Source organism: Myxine glutinosa, chromosome 1 (genome assembly GCF_964187855.1).
Source record: "Myxine glutinosa chromosome 1, kmMyxGlut1.1, whole genome shotgun sequence".
Classification (NCBI taxonomy): Eukaryota; Metazoa; Chordata; class Myxini; order Myxiniformes; family Myxinidae; genus Myxine; species Myxine glutinosa.
Window position 1 is genome coordinate 48,098,248 of NC_136261.1, and position 20,238 is coordinate 48,118,485.

Consider the following 20,238-nt stretch of genomic DNA (forward strand, 5'->3'; position numbering starts at 1 on the left):
ATTTAGTGATGAAAGTTCTCAAGAGCACAGTGAGCTCCATCATTAGGAAATGGAAAGAATATAAAACTACCCAGACTCTTCCTACAGCTGGCTGTCCAAACAAACTGAGCAACCGGGGAAGAAGGACCTCGGTCGGGGAAATGACCAAGAACTCAATGACCACTCTGACAGAACTAGAGTTCCTTGGCTGAGATGGGAGAACCCACAACAACAGTGAACAATCTGCAGCACTTCACAAATCTAGGCTTTAGGGGAGAGTGGCCAGACGGAAGCCACTCCTGAGAAAGAGGCATATGACAGCACGCCTGGAGATTCCAAAAAGGCACGTAAAGATTCTGAGAGCACGAGGCAAAAGGGTCTGTGGTCTAATGAGACGAAAATTGAATTATTTGGCCTGAATGCAAAGCGCTACATCTACCATGAAACCGAGCACAACTCATCACCCATCAAACACCATCCCTACCATGAAACATGGTGGTGGCAGCATCATGCTATGGGGATGCTTTTCAGTGGCAGGGACTGTGCGACTTGTAAGGATAGAGAGAACAATGAATGGAGCCAAATACAGAGAAATCCTTGAGGAGAACCTGCTTCAGAGTGCAAAAGATGTTCGACTACAGCAAAGATTTACATTCCAACAGGACAATGACCCTAAGCATACAGCCAAAGCAACAATGGAATGGCTTCAGAACAAGAACATGAAAGTAATTGGGCAGCCCAGCCAAAGCCGAGACTTGAATCCCATTGAGAATCTGAAGAAATACTTGAAGATTGCTGTTCATCGACACTCCCCATCCAACTTGACAGAACTTGAGAAAATCTGCAAAGAAGAATGGGAGAAAGTCTTCAAATCCAGATGTGCAAAGGTGATACAGCAGGCTCGAAGCTGTAATTGCTGCCAAAGGCGCTTCTACAAACTATTGACTCAGGGGGTTGAATACCTATGCAATTTAGATATTTCTGTATTTCATTTTCAATAGATTTGTAACAATTTCTAAAAACATGTTTTCACTGACATGGGGTATTTTCTATATATTGGTGACAGAAATTATAATTTAATCCATTTTAAATTCAGGCTGCAACAACAAAATGTCAAGGTGTGTGAATACTTTCTGAAGGCATTGCATATCCTGTAAATATTTTGTTCGATTTTGTTTCTTAGCAACAGAATTACAGGGCTTCAAAACTGGGAATAGATAAATGGCCCACCATTTAAATGCTACTGTCATGGTGTTGGTCGCCAGAGAAACTCGAATATTTATCTTTAAATGGCGAATTTTAAGGCAAAAAAAGTGGAAATGAAATTGCTAAAAATCTTCAATATTAATCTCGGTCACTTCCATCACAAAGTTCACTTTATACATTCTCCATTTGAAAATCTCCACCTTTATTCATCGTCGTTAGTCACGTGAATTGCAAACGCTTATTCATAAGAGTTTTATGCAGGTAAAATGTAGAGGTAATTTTCTCTAATCAGTGTCAGTGACAAGTGAGATAATAAATATTAGTATTATCTACATAACCTGTTTGGCAAATGTCCTTACCATGCCACGTAGATCTGGATCGCTCTCTGGTGATCGATTGCCATGAAAATCTGGCCAAATGTGCAGGTCAGAGGTCAGTCGTGCGAGGTGACTGCCAGCCGGGACCATGGTCATCAGCTTCTCATTGAGGTAATCATAAATGCTTTGGCCACTGAAGAACAAAAGACCAAAGATAGGAAGGCATCTCAAAATTATCAGGCCAATGAGTCACAGATTAGCATTCAATAACGGATGTGCTACATTTGTCAACTCTCAGAGCAAACGCATCCCAATATTTTGGTTGCTAGGCAAATGTGAGAACCAAAACATCTTACCAACATGATTAGCAAACTTTAAGTGAAAGCCTGCAGGGTAGCAATTGTGGTGATACGAAATTGTTTTTGCCTTTTTAGACAAAGAACGTGTGTCAACTTCTACTGTCCAACATAAAAAATTTTAAAACATTTAGAATTGATAATTTAATTGTTGAAGGACTGTTCAGGCATTCATTCCAAGGGTCTTTATGGCACGAGGGATATGCAGAATACCTGCTTGTAAGTTTCCATGCAATGTTATTCCCACCTAATGTGGACAGGTTGGGTGTGTTTCCACCTCTGTTTGTTTCTTTGTCTGTCTGTCTGTGAGCAAGATATCTCAAAAAGTTGTGGACGGATTCGTACGAAACTTGGTGGACAGGTTGCATATGTGACAAGGACGAATTATTTAGACTAGTGAGGTACCGTGCTATGCATGGGTGGGAGGCCAGAACCAAACAGACAATGCAGAAACGGCGAATGCTAAAGCATGAAACCAATAAATTCCACATTCCTGTAGCACCTTCAGTCGCACGTCAGACAGGGACAGCAAGTTCGTGAAGGACTTCCATGAAAAACGTACCCATACGCAAACAAACGGGTACATTCACGTATAGAAACATCGATCGTGGGATCGTGGCGAATCTGCATATGGCGATCCGCGAAGTTAATGTTCAGAAAGTAGAAACCATCACGGCATTTCGTCATTCACTTGAACTCAATATCTCTTTTTTCATTCCAAACAACATAAGACCAATCACAAATTAAATAGCATTAATATAAAAAATAAACTTTTAACAACATTGTTAATGTTTCCTTCATTGTAAAAACTACCAAGTCAACAGTTAAAAGGATTTTGAGCCGATAGGTGTTACGGCCTTGGCAAGATCGATGGAGACAGCGATCTGTTAGCTTATACACCGCCCAAATAGCTATGTGGAATTCTCTCATGTAGAGATTAAACCCACGTCGTTTGAACTTTGGCCGAGGTCATTATTTACTTTTAATGATGTTTATATACGAATCAAAAAGAAGATAATTGGTTTTGGGTCGTCCTTTCCACATATCTCATGGGATTGTGAGTTGGAGAAACGACCGTGATGGTGGGGAGGGGGTTTGGCATTCTCTCAAGCAGGGATTCAACCCATGTCCTTCTATAAGGTCTTTGTCCAAGGTCATTATTTTTAACTGTGTGTTTTCATTCATCAGGTTGCGATCGGTGCAGCCGTTTGTGCGGTACCTGGGAAAATAATGTTATGCGGGAGTCCAAACCTGAAAATGCTGGAGACCAAAGCTGAAATTGGAAAAACAATATAGCCTATTTTACTCCAGGGGGTCCCAGGATTACCCACCAAAAATATCGTTGCAATCGGTTCAGCCGTTTTTGCGGTACCTGGGAACGGACGGACGGACAGACAGACAGACGGACATTTGGTGAATTATAGTAAGATTTTGGTGAAGATCTGGATACTAGAATTTTTCTTAAGTGATTCTTCAAAATTGAGATCGGGCCAAAAACAATATATAGCACGATATTTCAAAAGGTTGTGGATGGGTTATGACAAAATTTGGTGGATGAGTTGGGTAGGTGAAAAGAACAAGCCAATGAGATTCTGGTTATGGTCCGGCTACAGATCCAGCATATAGTGGGATACAAAATGTAAACTGTTCCGCCTGGCGGAAGTATGCGTTCCACCAAGCGCCATGCTCGTTACATTCTTTAACAATCCATCACAATGCCACATCTGACAAAATGAGAGGAATCACATCATTGAACACCTTCAAGCAGGGTCTTCCATTAGCCATGTTGAAAGGCTCTTTAACATTAGGAGAGAAACTGTTTATGACCTCAGAAGATGTTATGAAGCCACTGGATCAACAAGAGCTATGTCAACAAATGGACATTCCAGGATTGATTGTAGAAAGTCAATCTCTTTTGATTGTAGGTGGACGTTGACCCTTGTAGAGTTTATCTAATTCTTACACTGTGGCTGTGCTTAAAGCAAAGTCTTTTTAAAATTAATTTTGATATAGTAACTCCAACAAAGTTTCTCTTAAAGTCTTCGCAATTTAACGAGAAACGAAGGCACTTGACATTTTACAATTGCCCTTTATCATAGCTGATTGACATATAATAAAGGGCTGGAAGGAAGGGCTAGAGGTAAGCACACTCCCCCCTAACCTGTCTAGTGTCTAGCCTGAGTTGGAATCCTGACCCAGCTATAAACTGTCATCCTGGTATTTCACAGGCAGGGTGATTCATCAGTGTGTGCTGTGCCTCAGATGGAGTTAAGCTGGGCGTCCCGTCTGCCGACATTAGTTGGTGCACGTTAAAAAAAAAAAAAAAAAAATTTCTTGTATACAACATCGAGGCTCATGTTAAAGAGCAAACATTAATGACAAAAAATTTTAAAAAATTAAAAACCGACACATAAGACGAAATAAAGGGAGCGGGAGACAAGATGGGGAGAGAGGGGGGAGCACATAAGTACAACATTTGAGAGCAGGGACATCGGGAGATCTGTGGGAGGGAGAGGGCTTGGGGGGAGGAGGCATGGGAAGGGGGGGAGGGGTGCGAATGGGGTTGGGGGTGGGAGAGGTAAAAAAAAAACCACATGGACACTGCTAGGACTTCCAGGAAAGAAGTCAGTATTTCAAAAGAGTGGATCTGGGGTGAATTAACGGGGGTAGAACAGATCAAGGTTTTGGATGGGGGAAGATAAGAGATGGTGGTGAACAGCTGTTTTAAAGACCTGGAGGGATTGAAGAGAGTGAGGGAGTTTGCTCCAGGGGTGGGAGAAAAGAGGAATGAAAGAGTGCCCTTTGCGAGGACCAGGTGAGCTATCGATGGCACTATGGCCATATTCAAAATTCCCGCCCTAACCAGTAGAGGGCATTGCATCAGCGGCACAGCCATGCCCCTCAGCCAATGACGCTACCCCACAACCTTGTGCTGCATACGGAGGACGGAGACAGCATTTAATAAATACATGGCCCAAGCCTGTTCCACTGCCACAATGTACTGCTCGGCCATGTGCATCACTATACCACTGTGTGCTTACCTGCTGACCTGTCTGACTCGCATAATTGCATCTACATGTTCAACAACAAATCTTCAGTATCAAAGAGTAGCAAGAAATACCCACCTGGTATCTGCAGCTGTCTGTAAATCCTTGTACGCTGGGTGCCCCGAGACGATGTGATTGATCTTCATTCCACACAAACATAAAGAACCCACAAAAAACAACATGCATTTGCTGTGACAAATCTTTGCGTCAGCAATTTGCCTCAATATTTTCAACCGAAAATGATGACAACCGTACACAACAATTGAGACTTCCCTCAAAATAATCTCCAAATTTATCTCTTAACTCGTTAAAACCTCACACTTTCCCAACATTACTCCTCACACCTTACCAGACTCCCAGTGGCGCTTTGTCCTGCCTCGTGTAGCCACAGACCAGGCACCATAGCAGAGTGGAACGGACCCCAAACGCCACCGATTTGAATGGCCTCTACACTCACCTAACAAGCAAAGTGAATGGAATAAGAGTGGCCAATATTCTTAAAATAGGGGTGAAGATAAAGCTGAGAACATATCATAACCTGTTTATGATCGTGTTGAAATAGACAATACTATTAGTGTCTCAGTTGCTCTGGACGCCATTTTGGTTGTTACCTCTGCCACCAAAGGTGGATGGAGGTTATGTTTTCACCCCTGTCTGTTTCACAGACACTTTTTTAAGTATCTGTGAACAAAATATCTCAAAAAGTTGTCGACGAAATTTGGCAGAGATGGAACGTATGTAAACAAGGACGAAATGATTAGATCTTGGTGAAGATCCGGATTCCGATCCGGCCACTAGAATTTTTAAAGTGATTCTTCACCATTGGGAGATTGGGCCAAAAACGATACATAACAGGATATCTCAAAAAGTTGTGGACAGATTTGGACGAAACTTGGTGGACCGGTTGGGTGTCCGACATAACAAGGACGATTCGATGCGATTTTGGTGAAGATCTGAAGATGGATTCGGATATGAGAATTATTTAATTTTTAAAGTGATTTTTCACCATTGGGAGATGTTCACTTCATGTACACCGGGTAAGAGATATGGTCCAAATTTGTCTTTATATAGCTATTAAGTTGGATAAACACCTGCACCCATGCCTATTTACACATAATGGGCCAATGGGCCCTTTTTTGCCAATTAACGGGCCCCTGGGCTATTTCATGAGTTTAAATTCATAACACATATATCATATGTCTAAATCAACCTTCTAATGAAGAAAAAATATTGTCCTGGACATAAACTTGGCCAAAATGCCCAAAAACCGGTTTTGGGCACCATTAAGGTCCAAAATGGGCACTTTGGGCACCTTTTTCAAAAAGATCGGTCGGCACCATCGTACTCAGCGTCAAATTTTACCCTAGAATCCGTCTTCAAAAAAAAGTGGACACCATTTCCCACTGATTCAGCGTTTTGAGCCCAACTAAGACATGTTGCATCCCTGGTGCTAAATTAACAGCATCTCACCAGGTTTTGATGAAACAAGTACAAAAAGTTTTAATTAAAACAAAAGCCACGTCGATGTTACACAATGCCTAGATGCAGCTGTGCCTATAACGTCAATGTTATAGGCACAGGACATTCCTATTGATTCGATTATTTGATGTTATTTTTGTGCAAAGTGAAAATATATCTCGGCAATTTCCCGTGTGTGGCGACGAATTTTTAATATATCTCGGCATTTTCCCGTCTGTTATTTCAGGCGGTGTATGACTGACCATGCCGCGATTTAAAAAAAGATATATCTCGGCAATTTCCCGTGTGTGGCGACACGTGAACGAAGCTATGCTCCTCTCTCCACATTATTGTGACGACGTATAAATTAAATATTTCATCGTGACGATTGTCATCAAATGGACGAATTTTTAATATATCTCGGCATTTTCCCGTCTGTTATTTCGGGCGGTGTATGACTGACCATGCCGCGATTTAAACAAAATATATATATCTCGGCATTTTCCCATCTTATTTCGGGCGGTGTATGACTGACCATGCCGCGATTTAAAAAAAATATATCTCAATGGACTTGAAGTTACAGGCCTTTGAGAATTCATTTCGTTCTATAAAGGGCAACTTTCATCGGATTTTCTTCCCGTTTTTTTTCAACCGAGTCTAAAACTATGTTAGCGACTGTGAAAAATGAAATGATATATCGAATTTGATTTGAAATAAAACTGTGTGAGAGAGGAAGACACCACGGGCCTACAAAACAGGCCTCAAAGCTATGCGAGTTAATAAAATGGTGGATATTTGTTTATATGAAGGCTCTCCCAGAATGGGTGGAGCTTTGAGGTTTTGTCTTCTCTGCAAGAACAAGAAGAACAAGAAGAACAACAACAACAGCAGAGGGCACTCTATGACCAGCGTCTGTGACGCGGCTAAAAAGACTGTTCCTTTGAAAGGCGTGAAATTGAGTACCTATTAAAATTGCTCCCCCTCTTTGCCATTGGCTAATTGTTATATGTTCGCACAAGTTTTGGCACGATTACTGTAATTCATTTCAAATTTTCATACACTTATTTCATGAATACTTGCTACTCATCTTGATTACACGATTGCTTAACTGGCTGAGCTCATTCTGTATTGATATCTGGTGATTGTAAATTAAAATCCAGACCCCACTTGGAGAGGAATGGCAAACCACCCAGTGGAATTCTTGCCTATGAAATGCTTTGGCAGAGCCCATGCTCTACTATAGCCATAGATGATAATCCTGCAGTATAATGCATTTAAATGTATCACTGTAAGAGTCATGTGGGTTGTTGTTGTTGTTGTTTCAAGGTTCTCGGTGCTCATTTCCCAACAGAAAACAATTGCTTCACTCTAAATATCACCAATGTGTGGAAAACCAGAATCGCATTTATTTACTCGAAGTACATTTACCTTGCAAACAACAGAGTTCATAGAACACCTTACCCTGTGCAGTCTTAGAAACAAGGACATGGGTGGGGTCTGCGAGCAGGAAATTTGATTGGTTGTGATAATGTAAAATGGCGTATTATTTTGTTCAAGTACTGCTAAACGAAAGTTCTTTGAAAGTGCTAAAAAGGAGACACGTGTTCTGGAGTGTTAAGGTATATACAGTCACGTGAAAAAGTAAGTACACCCCGTCTAAAGTTTTGACTTTTTCAACATATTTCAACATACAGCTATTTGATCTTCATTTCAACAATATTGATAGATAAAGGTGATATAATATAACAAATATCATGAAACATTTACATTTTGTAGCCATTGTATAATTTAAAAAAATAAAAATGCAAATTTCGCATGCGGAAAAAGTAAGTACCCGGTTTTGAGTACCAGTAAGTACCAGACAGGATAGGTATAAAACGCAACGACACCAAGGACTTCCAGGAAAGAAGTCGGCACCTCAAAAAAGTGGATTTGGGGTGAAATTAGCGGGGGTAGAAAAGATCAAGGTTTTGGATTGGGGAAGATAAAAGATGGTGGTGAACAGCCGTTTTAAAGACCTGGAGGGAGGAGTGGGATTGAAGAGAGTGAGGGAGTTTGTTCCAGAGGCGGGAGAAAAGAGGAATGAAGGAGTGAAGGTGAGCAGAGAGTCTTGATTTTGGCAGTTTAACCATAAGAGGGTTGCAGGCAGATCTTGTGCGACCTGTAGGAATATTTGGGGGACAGAGCCCAGAGAGAGCTGGGGGGGCAAGGCCGGAGATGAGTCGGTAGAAGACGGAAAGACCACCAACCTGCCTGCGGTGAGTAAGTGAAAGGCCCTCGGAGATAGCGTCATCGCGGGAGATTCCAATGATTTTGAACGCTTTGGTTTCAACAGCGTGAAGACGAGCTATGTGTGAGGCAGGAGCACCAGCCCAGAGGGGAGAGCAGTACTCCATTGAGTGTCCCTTATGACATCGATAAAAACAGTAAGTTTCCTGTAATTTTGATTGATTTTCAAATTTGTTTGACTGCCAGACAGACAGTAAAAAAAATTGTCTCACTCCACTCTGCACGTGCATGATCTGGACAACTTAAAAGGCAAAGTACTGTTAAACTACAGGTTTGCTTTCCAATTCCTGTTCAAGATATAACATTCAAATGATCTTAAATTGTTCCTCGATCATAAACTGACAAATGACAGACAGACAGAGACAGACAGACAAAGTGAACCAAGTGATAAAGCCCATTTTTCACTTTGTGTGTGTGGATTAATAATATGTCAATCAACTCCACTTGGCTGCACAAAGGTTGGAACACAGAAGTGCTAACTCACAATGCCCAACATAAGTTGAGTGACACAAGTCTTTTTTTTAAATCGCACCAGTGTCTGAAGGAAGCGGTTAAATTTGGCATATTTAATATGAAATATGCAAAGCCTAGAAACGAACGAAACCCTTTAGAAATACCCTTTAGAACCCTCTAAAATTACCCTGTAGGAATACCCTTTGGAACCAATAAGAATTACTCTTTAGAACCCTTTATAATTACACTTTAGAACTCATTAGACTTACCCTTTAGAACCCCTTAGAATTACCCTTTAGAACCCTTTAGAAGTACTCTTTATAACCCACTAGAATTACCCTTTAGAATCTTCCTTTAGAACCCTTTAGAATTACCCTTTAGAACACATTACAATTACCTTTTAGAACCCATTAGAATTACCCTTTAGAACCCATTAGAATTACCCTTTAGAACACATTATAATTACCCTTTGGAACCCATTAGAATTACCCTTGATAACCCCTTAGAATTACCCTTGAGAACCCCTTAGAATTACCCTTTGGAACCCACTAGAAATACCCTTTAGAACCCACTAGAAATACCCTTTAGAACCCACTAGAATTACCCTTTAGAATCATCTTTTAGAACCCATTAGAATTGCCCTTTAGAACCCATTAGAATTGCCCTTTAGAACCCATTATAATTACCCTTTTGAACCAATTAGAATTACCCTTCAGAACCCTTTGGAACCCATTATAATTAAACATGGTGGGTCAGAAGAGTTCTTCTTCATTTTTGAGGGACGGACAGACATAGCCAAATAATGAAGCGAACCACTCAAACATCATTGAATAAGGGATATTAAATTTCCCTGTGTTCAAAGGCAAGCAGCATTTAAAAGCAGAGAACAGGCAAGTCATTGAACCTACTGCCATGTGACAAGTTGAGGTCCCAGCAATGATAGCTAGCCGTGATGTGATTGGTCTACCTTCACAAGGAAGATCCCGCCCAATCACATCTGCTCCAACCACACCTGAAAAAACATTAATAAGAACGACGTTGCAAGTATTCAACATCAAATGAAGTGGAAATAGTCTCTATTGCTTCCATTTGAAGATCATGCAAAGTAAGCTAAAAGCAATGCGTGGAAGCCGTCATGGGTAAGCATTTGAGAGGAAAAAACCATGGATGGACATGGTCTGTGTGCTTTTGCCTCAACTTAAGCTGCTTGGAAAAAAAATACACATTTGATCCTTGGACGTGCCTGTTGCACCCTAAAGTGTACCTGAACAGGATCCCGTTACCGCCTGATTGGCGAAAGACCAAAAAGTGGATAAAATGTCAAGACATCAGTCACAAAAGTAAAATTGAGAATTTACCAATGGAAATCCACACCAAGGTATATAGATTATGGTAGATCTGAGAATGAGTAACTTATATTGAGGTAGATATACATGCAGTCACACACTCACTGGTGTACAAACCGATTATATGAACCTCTCCCACCCCTTCGGGATCGAACGTGTGAGGCTAATATTCGATATATAAAAGGATCCGTGTTTCTCCGTCTGTAACGCTCTATCCTGAAGAGATTCTGCTTCTCGCACAGTAATGCAAATGGTACCATTGAGATGGTGATAATCCTTTTTCCTTGTTTGTAAAGCTAATTAATCGATTTACTTGGAACAAATAATTGTTCCTTTAATCGCAAACTTGCCAATTTTCCGGGATTGAGGAAGATGGAGTGGGACCTCAAGCTTTAATGTAGTGGTTCCAACGTTAACATTTATTATTCTATGACAGCAGGAACCCTTTCGAGTTCAGAAAGACATGGGAGGAGCACACAAAATAAAATATAGTAATACTTCTCACAAAATATAGAGCACACAAAAGAAAATATAGTAATACTTCTCACAAAATATAGAGCACACAAAAGAAAATAAATGTAGAAAAATATAGAAAATATAGAAAATAATAATAGTAATATAGCAAGAGAAAAATATACAAAAGCACATGGATGGAGCACACAAACAACAACAACCACAGCCATGCCAACAACAATTACGTGTTATAAAACATCCTTTTACGTGCGTTTTACTTCATTTTACATCCTCATTCACACTCCCAGAGAGACCTGCAATATGTTTGTGAAGTACAACATACTGTCTCTTGTTTAAACTCTTCAGCGAACGAGGGGAGGCACACCTAGTAATATAGAATGTTTCCAGCTTGGTTCATGTATTGTATAAGATTTAAATGATACTTCCAGGGAGAAATATGCAATGAAAATGGATTCAAAAATGCGCTTGCAAAAGCCGCTAATCCAGAAAAGCTGCAAACGCATGGAAATTGGTGCACGGCCATTCTAAGGGACACAGCCACCTTCTAAATACGACATTTAGGATAATACTTTTTTTCCAGATACAGAGATGAATGCTGAGGCAGACGGGATCCAGCACAAAATGATATGGAAAAAAGTTAGTGGATAAAAAGCTGAAACAAAGGCACAAAAATGTGATCCCGAGGACAATTCCAATGTGAAGGGTCAAAAGATTTCCACCCTAACCGTGAAAGTAACAAAATGTATAGGATTTGCACTTGGGATTTTTGCACTTGGGATATTTGCTATGTATGTGCAGTTCCATTTACCAAGTCCTCCGGCATGGGCATCAATGAGGGAGACTGCAACTGGAATGCCTGGTATCACACCGAGCTCTATTGCAGCCGCTGGGGTCAAAGCTCCAAGTGTGCGCCCCGGACAAGCAGCAGAAAGGCCTTGTAATGGGAAATCAGGGCAATAGCTTGAAAAGGAAACAAAATTCGAAACAGAGTATTGCTATCCATGGAGCAATAATGACACAATATTGTGAAAGGCACGTGGTGGGGTGGGCAACAGAATGTGCAATCGGGGGGAGGGGTGTCATTGGGCAAAGGGATGCGTTAAAGTGGAGGGTTGTGGGAATGGTGCCATAGGACAATGTGGGTTACACCACAGGTCGAGAGGGAGTACCAGAATAATTGTGTACGATGAAAATGACTCGAACACACTAACATACCGATTTTGGATTGACCTTTCCCAGTCAGCTCGGGCAGGCCTATGCTTTCCCAAAAATCCTTGTTCCAGCCATTTCCAACTTGGTAACCACCCCACTTACAGAGCAAACAACATAGGGATCTGAATAGCATGACAAAGGACACATTTGAGTTATTTTCATTCAAACATGAAAATCTCCAATATATATATATATATACATACATAAATACAGGGTGGTCCAGAAACCTTGGCCACATTTTGAAGAACGATACCTGCAACAAACAACTAAGTTTATTATTGTTCTTTGGTGCAAAACAAAACATGATTACTCGTTAAACAGTCCAATCAGTCTAATATACATGAAACAGATCAGTTCAAATGTTCAAACTGCTTTCCCTCATTGTCTATGCACAGCTGTAGCAGTGACGAAACACTCTGACACACAGTTCTGTATGTTTCAGTCGTTAAGGCAGCAGTCTCATTACGGATGAATTGTTTCAAGTCTCTAAGGGTCGTAGGATTTCTCGCATACACTTTGTGTTTGAGGAAACCCAATAGTTTCAGTCGTGCGCTGAGTGGATTCATCAAAAATGTAGTGGTTTGAGGGTCATTAACCACTGTAGCAGCTACATTCAAGTGTAAGGTGTGCACAGAGGGAGCTGCAGATGGAGGAAATGTTGAGTTGGATCTTGGAGACGGCGTGAAGCTGGAAGGTGTGAAAACATTTTGCTCCCTAGGAGACATGCTGAATGGAGAAGGTGGATCGATCAGACTCGGCAACAGTTGCTCGAGTGAGATGTGCATGGAAGAAGTTTCGGGAACTGAGTGGCGTGCTGACGAGGTGGGGAGTGTCGTTGAAGCTGAAGGGAAAGGTGTATGCTGCATGTGTGAGAAGTGTTATGATTTATGGGAGCGAGACATGGGTAATGAACGTAGAGCAGCAACGAAGGCTGGAAAGGTTGGAAATGCGAATGGTTCGGTGGATGGGCGGAGTGTCGTTGAGAGAGAGGAAGCCAAATGATGAATTGCGAAAGATGATGGGAATAGAGCCTGTGATTGATGCTGTGAAGAGAAACAGGTTGAGATGGTTTGGTCATGTGTTGAGGAAGGATGAAAGTGACTGGTTGAGAAGAGTGATGGAAATGAATGTAGAAGGAAGTAGAGGATGGGGAAGACCGAGAAAGACATTGCTAAAGATGGTGGAAGAAGAAATGCGGGCAAGGGGGGTTAACAAGGAGAGATGCAGAAAATAGGGCAAAATGGAGAAGATTGTCATGGGGACCGCAAGGCTAACCCCCGGGAAATGGCCTTAAAATGCATGTTGTGTTGTTGTTGTATCAAATTGATTTTACATTAATAAATAAAAGCGCCTCGAGCGATATTGCGTCGTCTTCAGGCCGAACACACATGCATAATCCAAGTCCCGCCCTCTCCCAGGCCAAATAAAACATGAACACTAAAGTCTAAATAAGCTGGTTTTGACCAAACTTGTTGACAGATAATATTCAGTGTTTTGATTTCAAAAACGAAATTCCTTTGGAACATTTGAACAGATTTTTAGATATTTATCGAGGTCATCAACATTTAAGATGATAAAAATTGTAAACAACATCTACATGACCCCATTTTGACATTCACACACTACGGCACGTGATTTATAATCTCCAGTAGTTTACAGCAATTATCACAAATTGTCTGCAGTTAATTATATTGTTTATGACTGAAAATCCTGCTGAATGTCAACAAACTGATTTTCTTGCATTTTAAAACCTTGCTACCCTGTGTGCCTTTCACCACTCATTCTCATATTAAATGTCGTATGAAGTGAAGTGGAATTGGCCAAACCACAGGACATCCTGTCACCTTGTCAGGTTGCCAGTTGCTTTCCAAGTGAGAAAGTCTGGTAAATCCATGAAATGTCCCGCCAACTTCCATGTGTCAGGAAGATTCTGCAGGTAAAGGGACACTTTCTCATCTCTAATCTTTTAAACATCCACTAGCCTAACTAGCACCGAGGTGATTCTTAAAACGACATTACATCTCACGGCCTGCTTATCGCAATCACGTGATGCCCCTTCCGCATTCAGGGGACACTTAACACCGGGCACACAATGCCTGCACAGTCCCTGTTGAAGACCACCAGGTGGTCAAAACATCAGGTATGAGCCTTATCTACTAAGGAGCTTGCACAGTATCTATCATCTTGTACCCTTTCCACCAAAGTCACCAGATATTCTTATGTGTGTTGCGTTATGCATTGCTTTGCTTCCTGGTACCTTACACGTAACGTGGGGCCACACAGTATGCAAGGGGCCTGTAAGTGCTGCAAGTTGAGCGGAAATTGTGTTGCCAATGAAGCCAGAAACATATGTTCAAGACTGATGCTCAAAATACTAAGCTTGCGTACACGCCATTGGGGTTGTGGTCTTTGTGGACATCTCTGTAATCATCATCCCTATCATATTGATCTTGTTCAATCCCACCAGGATAATTTATATCACCCCAATTACTAACGAAAGAAAAGAAAGAATGAATGCAAAAATGGAGAAAAGAGAAGAAGAAAAAATGAAGAAAGAAGAAGGAGGAATAAAAAAGAAAAGAAGAAAAAGAAAAAAGAAAAGGAGAAGAAGAATGGGAGGAATGCAGTGACTGGGTAATCATTGAAGGGCAAGACAAGAGGGTGCCTTTGATGAAGAAGCTATTAGATTACAAACATGTTCATTGCTCTGTAGTCAACTCTTACACAGCTTACCTGCATCTGCACTTTCTAATCACCACACATGTAAGGGCCTCCTCACCACCACTCCAGAATTAAGTTTCTTGTCACTAAACCAGCACCTACCTCCTTCAGCCACATAAGTCGAGGTGGGTGCATCTCAAGAGACATCCCTTTCTTTGCAACGTTTTCAGCCTGAACCTCCACCTCTTCAGCTGCAATCTCTTTGGTGCTCAGAACCCCTCGGCACCTCTTTGCTTGATCTCCCGCTCGATGATCCATCCACATCAGCACATTTCTGTCCTTTATACCTGCATTGTGGAGGCATCACTTGTATGATGGTTTGAAATCCCCTTTTACCTCAACATACACAGGCTGTGTGAAAATATCAAATCAAGGGATGAAGGCAATACAGTACAAGCATTATGAACAAAACAAAAGGCAATACAGTACTACCTCGCTTAGCGTTCAGGATGTAATGGGTTCCTGGAGAAGAGAGAGCTAATTGTAAATACGCTAAAAGGGGTAATTATACCATTGTTTATTTGGAGATGTGTTCTCGACAGTGTTATATCCAAAACATGAGCGGTATATGAGGGCTTCGTTGGGGGTATCAGTAATCATGCTAATAATATAATAATACAGATAGTAAACATATTATTTTATATATAACTACAGCAATGCAGCTGTGTTGCCAATATGCCTCTGCATCGTCCCACAATGAGTAGATCCCCTCGTTCACTGTCCTAAAAATAAACAAGTTTGATTTAAATCCCTTCAGCTGTTCTCAAGTATCACATTTTCACCAGCCATGACATGTTTCACATTGATCGGTGAAGCGGTTTCAGAGAAAGGATTTTTTAAAATATTGTCTTTCAAGCTAATATGGATGGCTACCATACCATGTGACACATGACCTTAAAAGTGTACACTCTGCATATGTATGGGTAGGGGATCACGTTTGTGAAGTTTCGTGTTGATCGGATAAGGTTCGTTTTTCTATCCAAGATGGCTGCCAAACCACGTGACCTACGACATCATCATTTTCAAACTATATGCAACAGTGCTGTTAGATGATATTTGTAAAATTTCGCATCGAAATGGTTAACGGTTTCAGAGATATAATTATTTAATATTTTCCTTCAATCCAAAATGGCTGCCACACCATGTGACCAATGATGTTTTCATGATCATATTTTAATCGCCATGCCTAGTCAATGACACACAAAGTTTCGAGTCAATCGATTTGGTGGTTTGGGAGAAGATGTATTTAAAGGTTTTAGATTAACCCTCCCCGCTCACTCGCTACCATAAAAATGGGGGAAATAGGGACAGCAAGGTGAATAGGGACACAAACTGAAAAAAAGTTTGGAAACTTTTTTCGCTGAAATTTGATAACTATACTGATTTGTTGATATTTGGGTTGAAAGTGTTCTCTTGTTTTTTTTTAAAGCAACTTATAGTCCCTATTAACCCCATATATGGGTTAAATAGGAATAAATAGGATTGTTATGGCTGTCCCTATTCACCCCGTTTTACGGGTGAATAAGGACAGTCACTAATACAAAAAAATAATAATCAAGAAACAATCCTGAGTTTCCAACTTATTGTTAAATTGATAGCTCAGATGGATGTACATAATATGCACCCAGAATATAAACCACGGTGCCAATGAAAAAAAATATGGGACAAAAAGTTTCTCCAAACATCCATCAGTTATTATGTGCATCCATCTGAGCTATCAATTTGGCAATAAGTTGGAAACTCAGGATTGTTTCTTGATTATAATTTTTTTGTATTAGTGACTGTCCCTATTCACGCGTAAAACGGGGTGAATAGGGACAGCCATAAAAATCCTATTTATTCCTATTTAACCCATATATGGGGTTAATAGGGACTATAAGTTGCTTTTTTTTAAAACAAGAGAACACTTTCAACCCAAATATCAACAAATCAGTATGGTTATCAATTTTCAGCGAAAAAAGTTTCCGAACTTTTTTTCAGTTTGTGTCCCTATTCACCTTGCTGTCCCTATTCACCCCATTTCACGGTATATTCTATTTTCGCCAATACACATGCCTCAGTGAAAGTGGTTTATTGACACCTGATGCAGACAGGGGGGATTATTAGCCACGTCACAAATTATATTTGCCCAACCTCCCCCATTATCACCCACCCTCCCTCCCTCTCCAGGCTCCTCCAGAAGGGAGTGGGTGTTTCTAGTCAATAAAAAAAAAAAAAGCTGCCATCACTACAACTCTGCTCCTACTCCTACATGGCAACGGTCGGAGGAGGCTCATCCTGCTGCAACACAAGGCTGGAGTAAACTGCGCTGAATGGCTCAGAGCGTGTGCATACAGTACAAATAATGGAGGTGGGTGCGTTTACTCAGTGGGCGCTGTGTACTATGGATTTTCTTAAGTAAAAATTTTCTCCAGGACAAAGAGCTCTCCAATGAGTCAGCGTTATACGGAGCGGCGTTAAGCGAGGTATTCCTGCAGTGCTTTATTAAAAGTAGGAAGCAACACAAAATATCCACTTTTATTTAACCATTTGAATGGCAAAGTTAAAGAAGTTTGCAAAAACGGCCACTGTTCTCCAAGCAATCGGAAATGATGCAAGAATATTGTAGAACAGTAAGAAAACAGCGGCCATCCTCACCAGCATCATTCACCGGAAGTGGTTGAAACTCATCGTCCAGCACTACGAGGGAGCAAGTGCCATCAAATGCAACGCCACAAACATCTTCTGACGCAACATTTCGCATCACGTCCTGTTCCAAAAAAACCAAAATTCTTTCCTGCTGGAGTCATCAAAACTTTGGAATTAAATCTTAGGCATTTCCACTCTGTTCACTGCCTTCAAGTAAAAGCCCTAGGTCACTAATTTGGCTATACTAGCGGTTATTCCCTCCGGGTGGGAGTACCCTTCTCGACCCACCTGTGGTGGGCAATGTGCTACGGCACATTCTTGGAAATGCATTTTATAATTCTTGACATTTTACCGTTGGCTGGAGATGTAAACATCTCCATCCTGATGACGTATTACAGGTCTGTCCATCGCATTTGTAGTTACACACAGGTGGGGATCTGTCCATTATTTCCCAAATCCATGTCTGCAATGCAACTAAGCAAGGAAGGTTTAAGCCTGGTACGTCCCCTTCGATCTCGTTCCCTTTGCTCAGGCACTCACTAGCTCTTCCAGGACGCAAGAGTTCTTCGAATAACCCCCTTCTAGTTAACCTTTCTAAATCCAGGCTCACGGCTCACCTCCACTATTTTGTTCCTCTTTTCTACCGTTTCTGGAACTGCCTTCCTGAGGCTTTTAAATTCCATGGTTCCCTCCGGGGCTTCAAGGAGACAGTGCACCACCATCTCATGTCATCCCCCATTCTTACCCACCTTCACTCAGCCATCTTAGTTGCTGGTTACTGTGTTTCATCCGCTCCTCTTCACTTTTCTTGTTCATTCATTCCCTTGTTAATCGTATCCAACAGTTGCCTATCCATCAACTCGCTCTTTCCTGTGCCGAGACCTTGTTCCAAAAAAAAAAGAAAAAAAAAAAAAAAAAAAGGTGCACCTTAGTGGTGAGAGCGCTGCACTGGCAATTTAGAGGTTCTGGGTTCAAATCCGGCTGAAGCCAGCAATTGGCTTTGGAATCTTAACTTCGGCTACTGAGCTAGTCTGGGAAGTATGATGGTCAAGTAGGGGATAGCCTGCCTGCCTGCCCTAGCCAATATTTTCTATCCGTGATGCAAGTTCAAACACTGTGGTTGGCTCTTAATGCCTTCAGGGCAACAATGGATGGGCACCAAAATGCCCGCCGATGAAAAAGCAGCATCCTCAAATTCCCGTTAACGAATGGAAACAAAAATTAATTATGTAAGAATTAATTGGAAAGCAAACAATTGACTGATCTTTGTAGACCCTCGGCTCACCTTCACTCTTTTATTCCTCTTTTTTCCCACCTCTGGAACAAACTCCCACACTCTCTTCAATCCCACTGCTCCCTCCAGGTCTTTAAAACGCTATATTCACCACCATCTGTGATCTTCCCCCAATCAAAACCTTGATCTTTTCTACCCCTGTTAATACACCCCAAATCCACCTCTTTCAATCCCCGACTTCATTCCTGAAATTCCTAGTAGTGTCAATTTTGTCTTAACTGTGTTCCATCCCCCTCCCCCCCCCCCCCCCCCAAGTCCTCTCCCTTCCACAGATCTCCCGATGTCCTTGTTCTCTACTGTTGTGCTTGTGTGCTTCCCTCTCTCTCCCATCTCGTCACCCCTCCTTTATTGTTTTATGTGTCCGATTATGTTTTTTGTGTTTTATGTGCTAATGTGTGTTTAATGTGTGAGCTCTTACACGAGCCTCGATCTTTTATACAAAAAATAATAATAATAATAATAAATAGACACTTTGCTGAGTGACTTGGTGGTGGAATGGTTAAAGCGCTGTTGCATTGTACTCACTGGTACTGCACTGGTTCCCAAATGGCTGTTCAAAAATGTGACCCAGAGAGAAGATGGACACCACTGGGTCCAATTGCCTATAAAATAGCACTATTGGCACCCCAATGACCTTTATTAGCTGATCTACAACCACCACCATATGTTTGTTACTATTAAAACTGAAAACTGCTACAGTCCTTGTAATTTTATACCACCGAGACCTATTGCAGATTAGAGCAGCTGATGTTTATTTGGTATGACCACAATGCCCCACACACGAAGGAAAAGTTTATCGGAACTAACCCTTCTGGCTTTTCGCTTTTTTATGGCAGTGAATAGTGTAAAGTCCGAGTAAGCAAAGCACCCCTTGAGCAAACCTCACCGTGGCAGCAATGCAAGCAGCAGCCCACAGCTGGCTAGAGCTCTGTTCGTAATGGCCTGGGGAAGGTGCCCAGATGATAGTGCAGATTCAGAACGTGCCAGCAGTGCACCAGATGAGGATACGATCGCTGCTCGCACACTGGAACTTCCGACGTCCAAAGCCAGGACACAACGCATGGCTACAGACAGAAGAGCAGGGGTGGGGAGGTGACAGCTGGAATTGCTGCAAAAAAAAACAAATAACCATGGATGCTTAAGTTTTAGTTCAAATGCATTTCGTGTCAAACTGGAGGAAGGGTGGATGTTGAAGGAGGAAATGGGTGAAAGAGGTCTTTATCGAGACCACCATTAAATTAGGGTTCATCTGCTGGTTGCATTATGATCAACTGAAGCGGGGTTATGTTCACAGATTGAATAGGGGATGGGGGGAGTGGGGGGTGGAGGAGAGATGGTGTTGGAAATACCATTTGGCAAAGGTATGGGCACACAATTACCGACTCTTTTTGAAAGGTACTGTCATCTTTAATACCCACAAGTGAGTGTTATTAAACATAGCCAACTGAATATTCTCTG

The 20,238-nt window shown here is 41.5% G+C and overlaps 1 protein-coding gene across 1 annotated transcript in view; it reads right to left on the minus strand.

Annotated features, from left to right (window-relative positions):
- The window catches only part of FGGY (FGGY carbohydrate kinase domain containing), a 55,825-nt gene that overhangs the window by 26,706 nt on the left and 8,881 nt on the right, over positions 1-20,238 (minus strand). The window contains 11 exon segments of the mRNA XM_078771389.1: positions 1,545-1,695; positions 4,984-5,045; positions 5,255-5,362; positions 10,014-10,117; positions 11,734-11,859; positions 12,141-12,259; positions 13,982-14,067; positions 14,961-15,145; positions 17,496-17,607; positions 19,667-19,743; positions 19,746-19,844. Coding sequence (XP_078627515.1) covers positions 1,545-1,695; positions 4,984-5,045; positions 5,255-5,362; positions 10,014-10,117; positions 11,734-11,859; positions 12,141-12,259; positions 13,982-14,067; positions 14,961-15,145; positions 17,496-17,607; positions 19,667-19,743; positions 19,746-19,842 — 1,227 coding nt within the window. The 5' untranslated portion in view covers positions 19,843-19,844.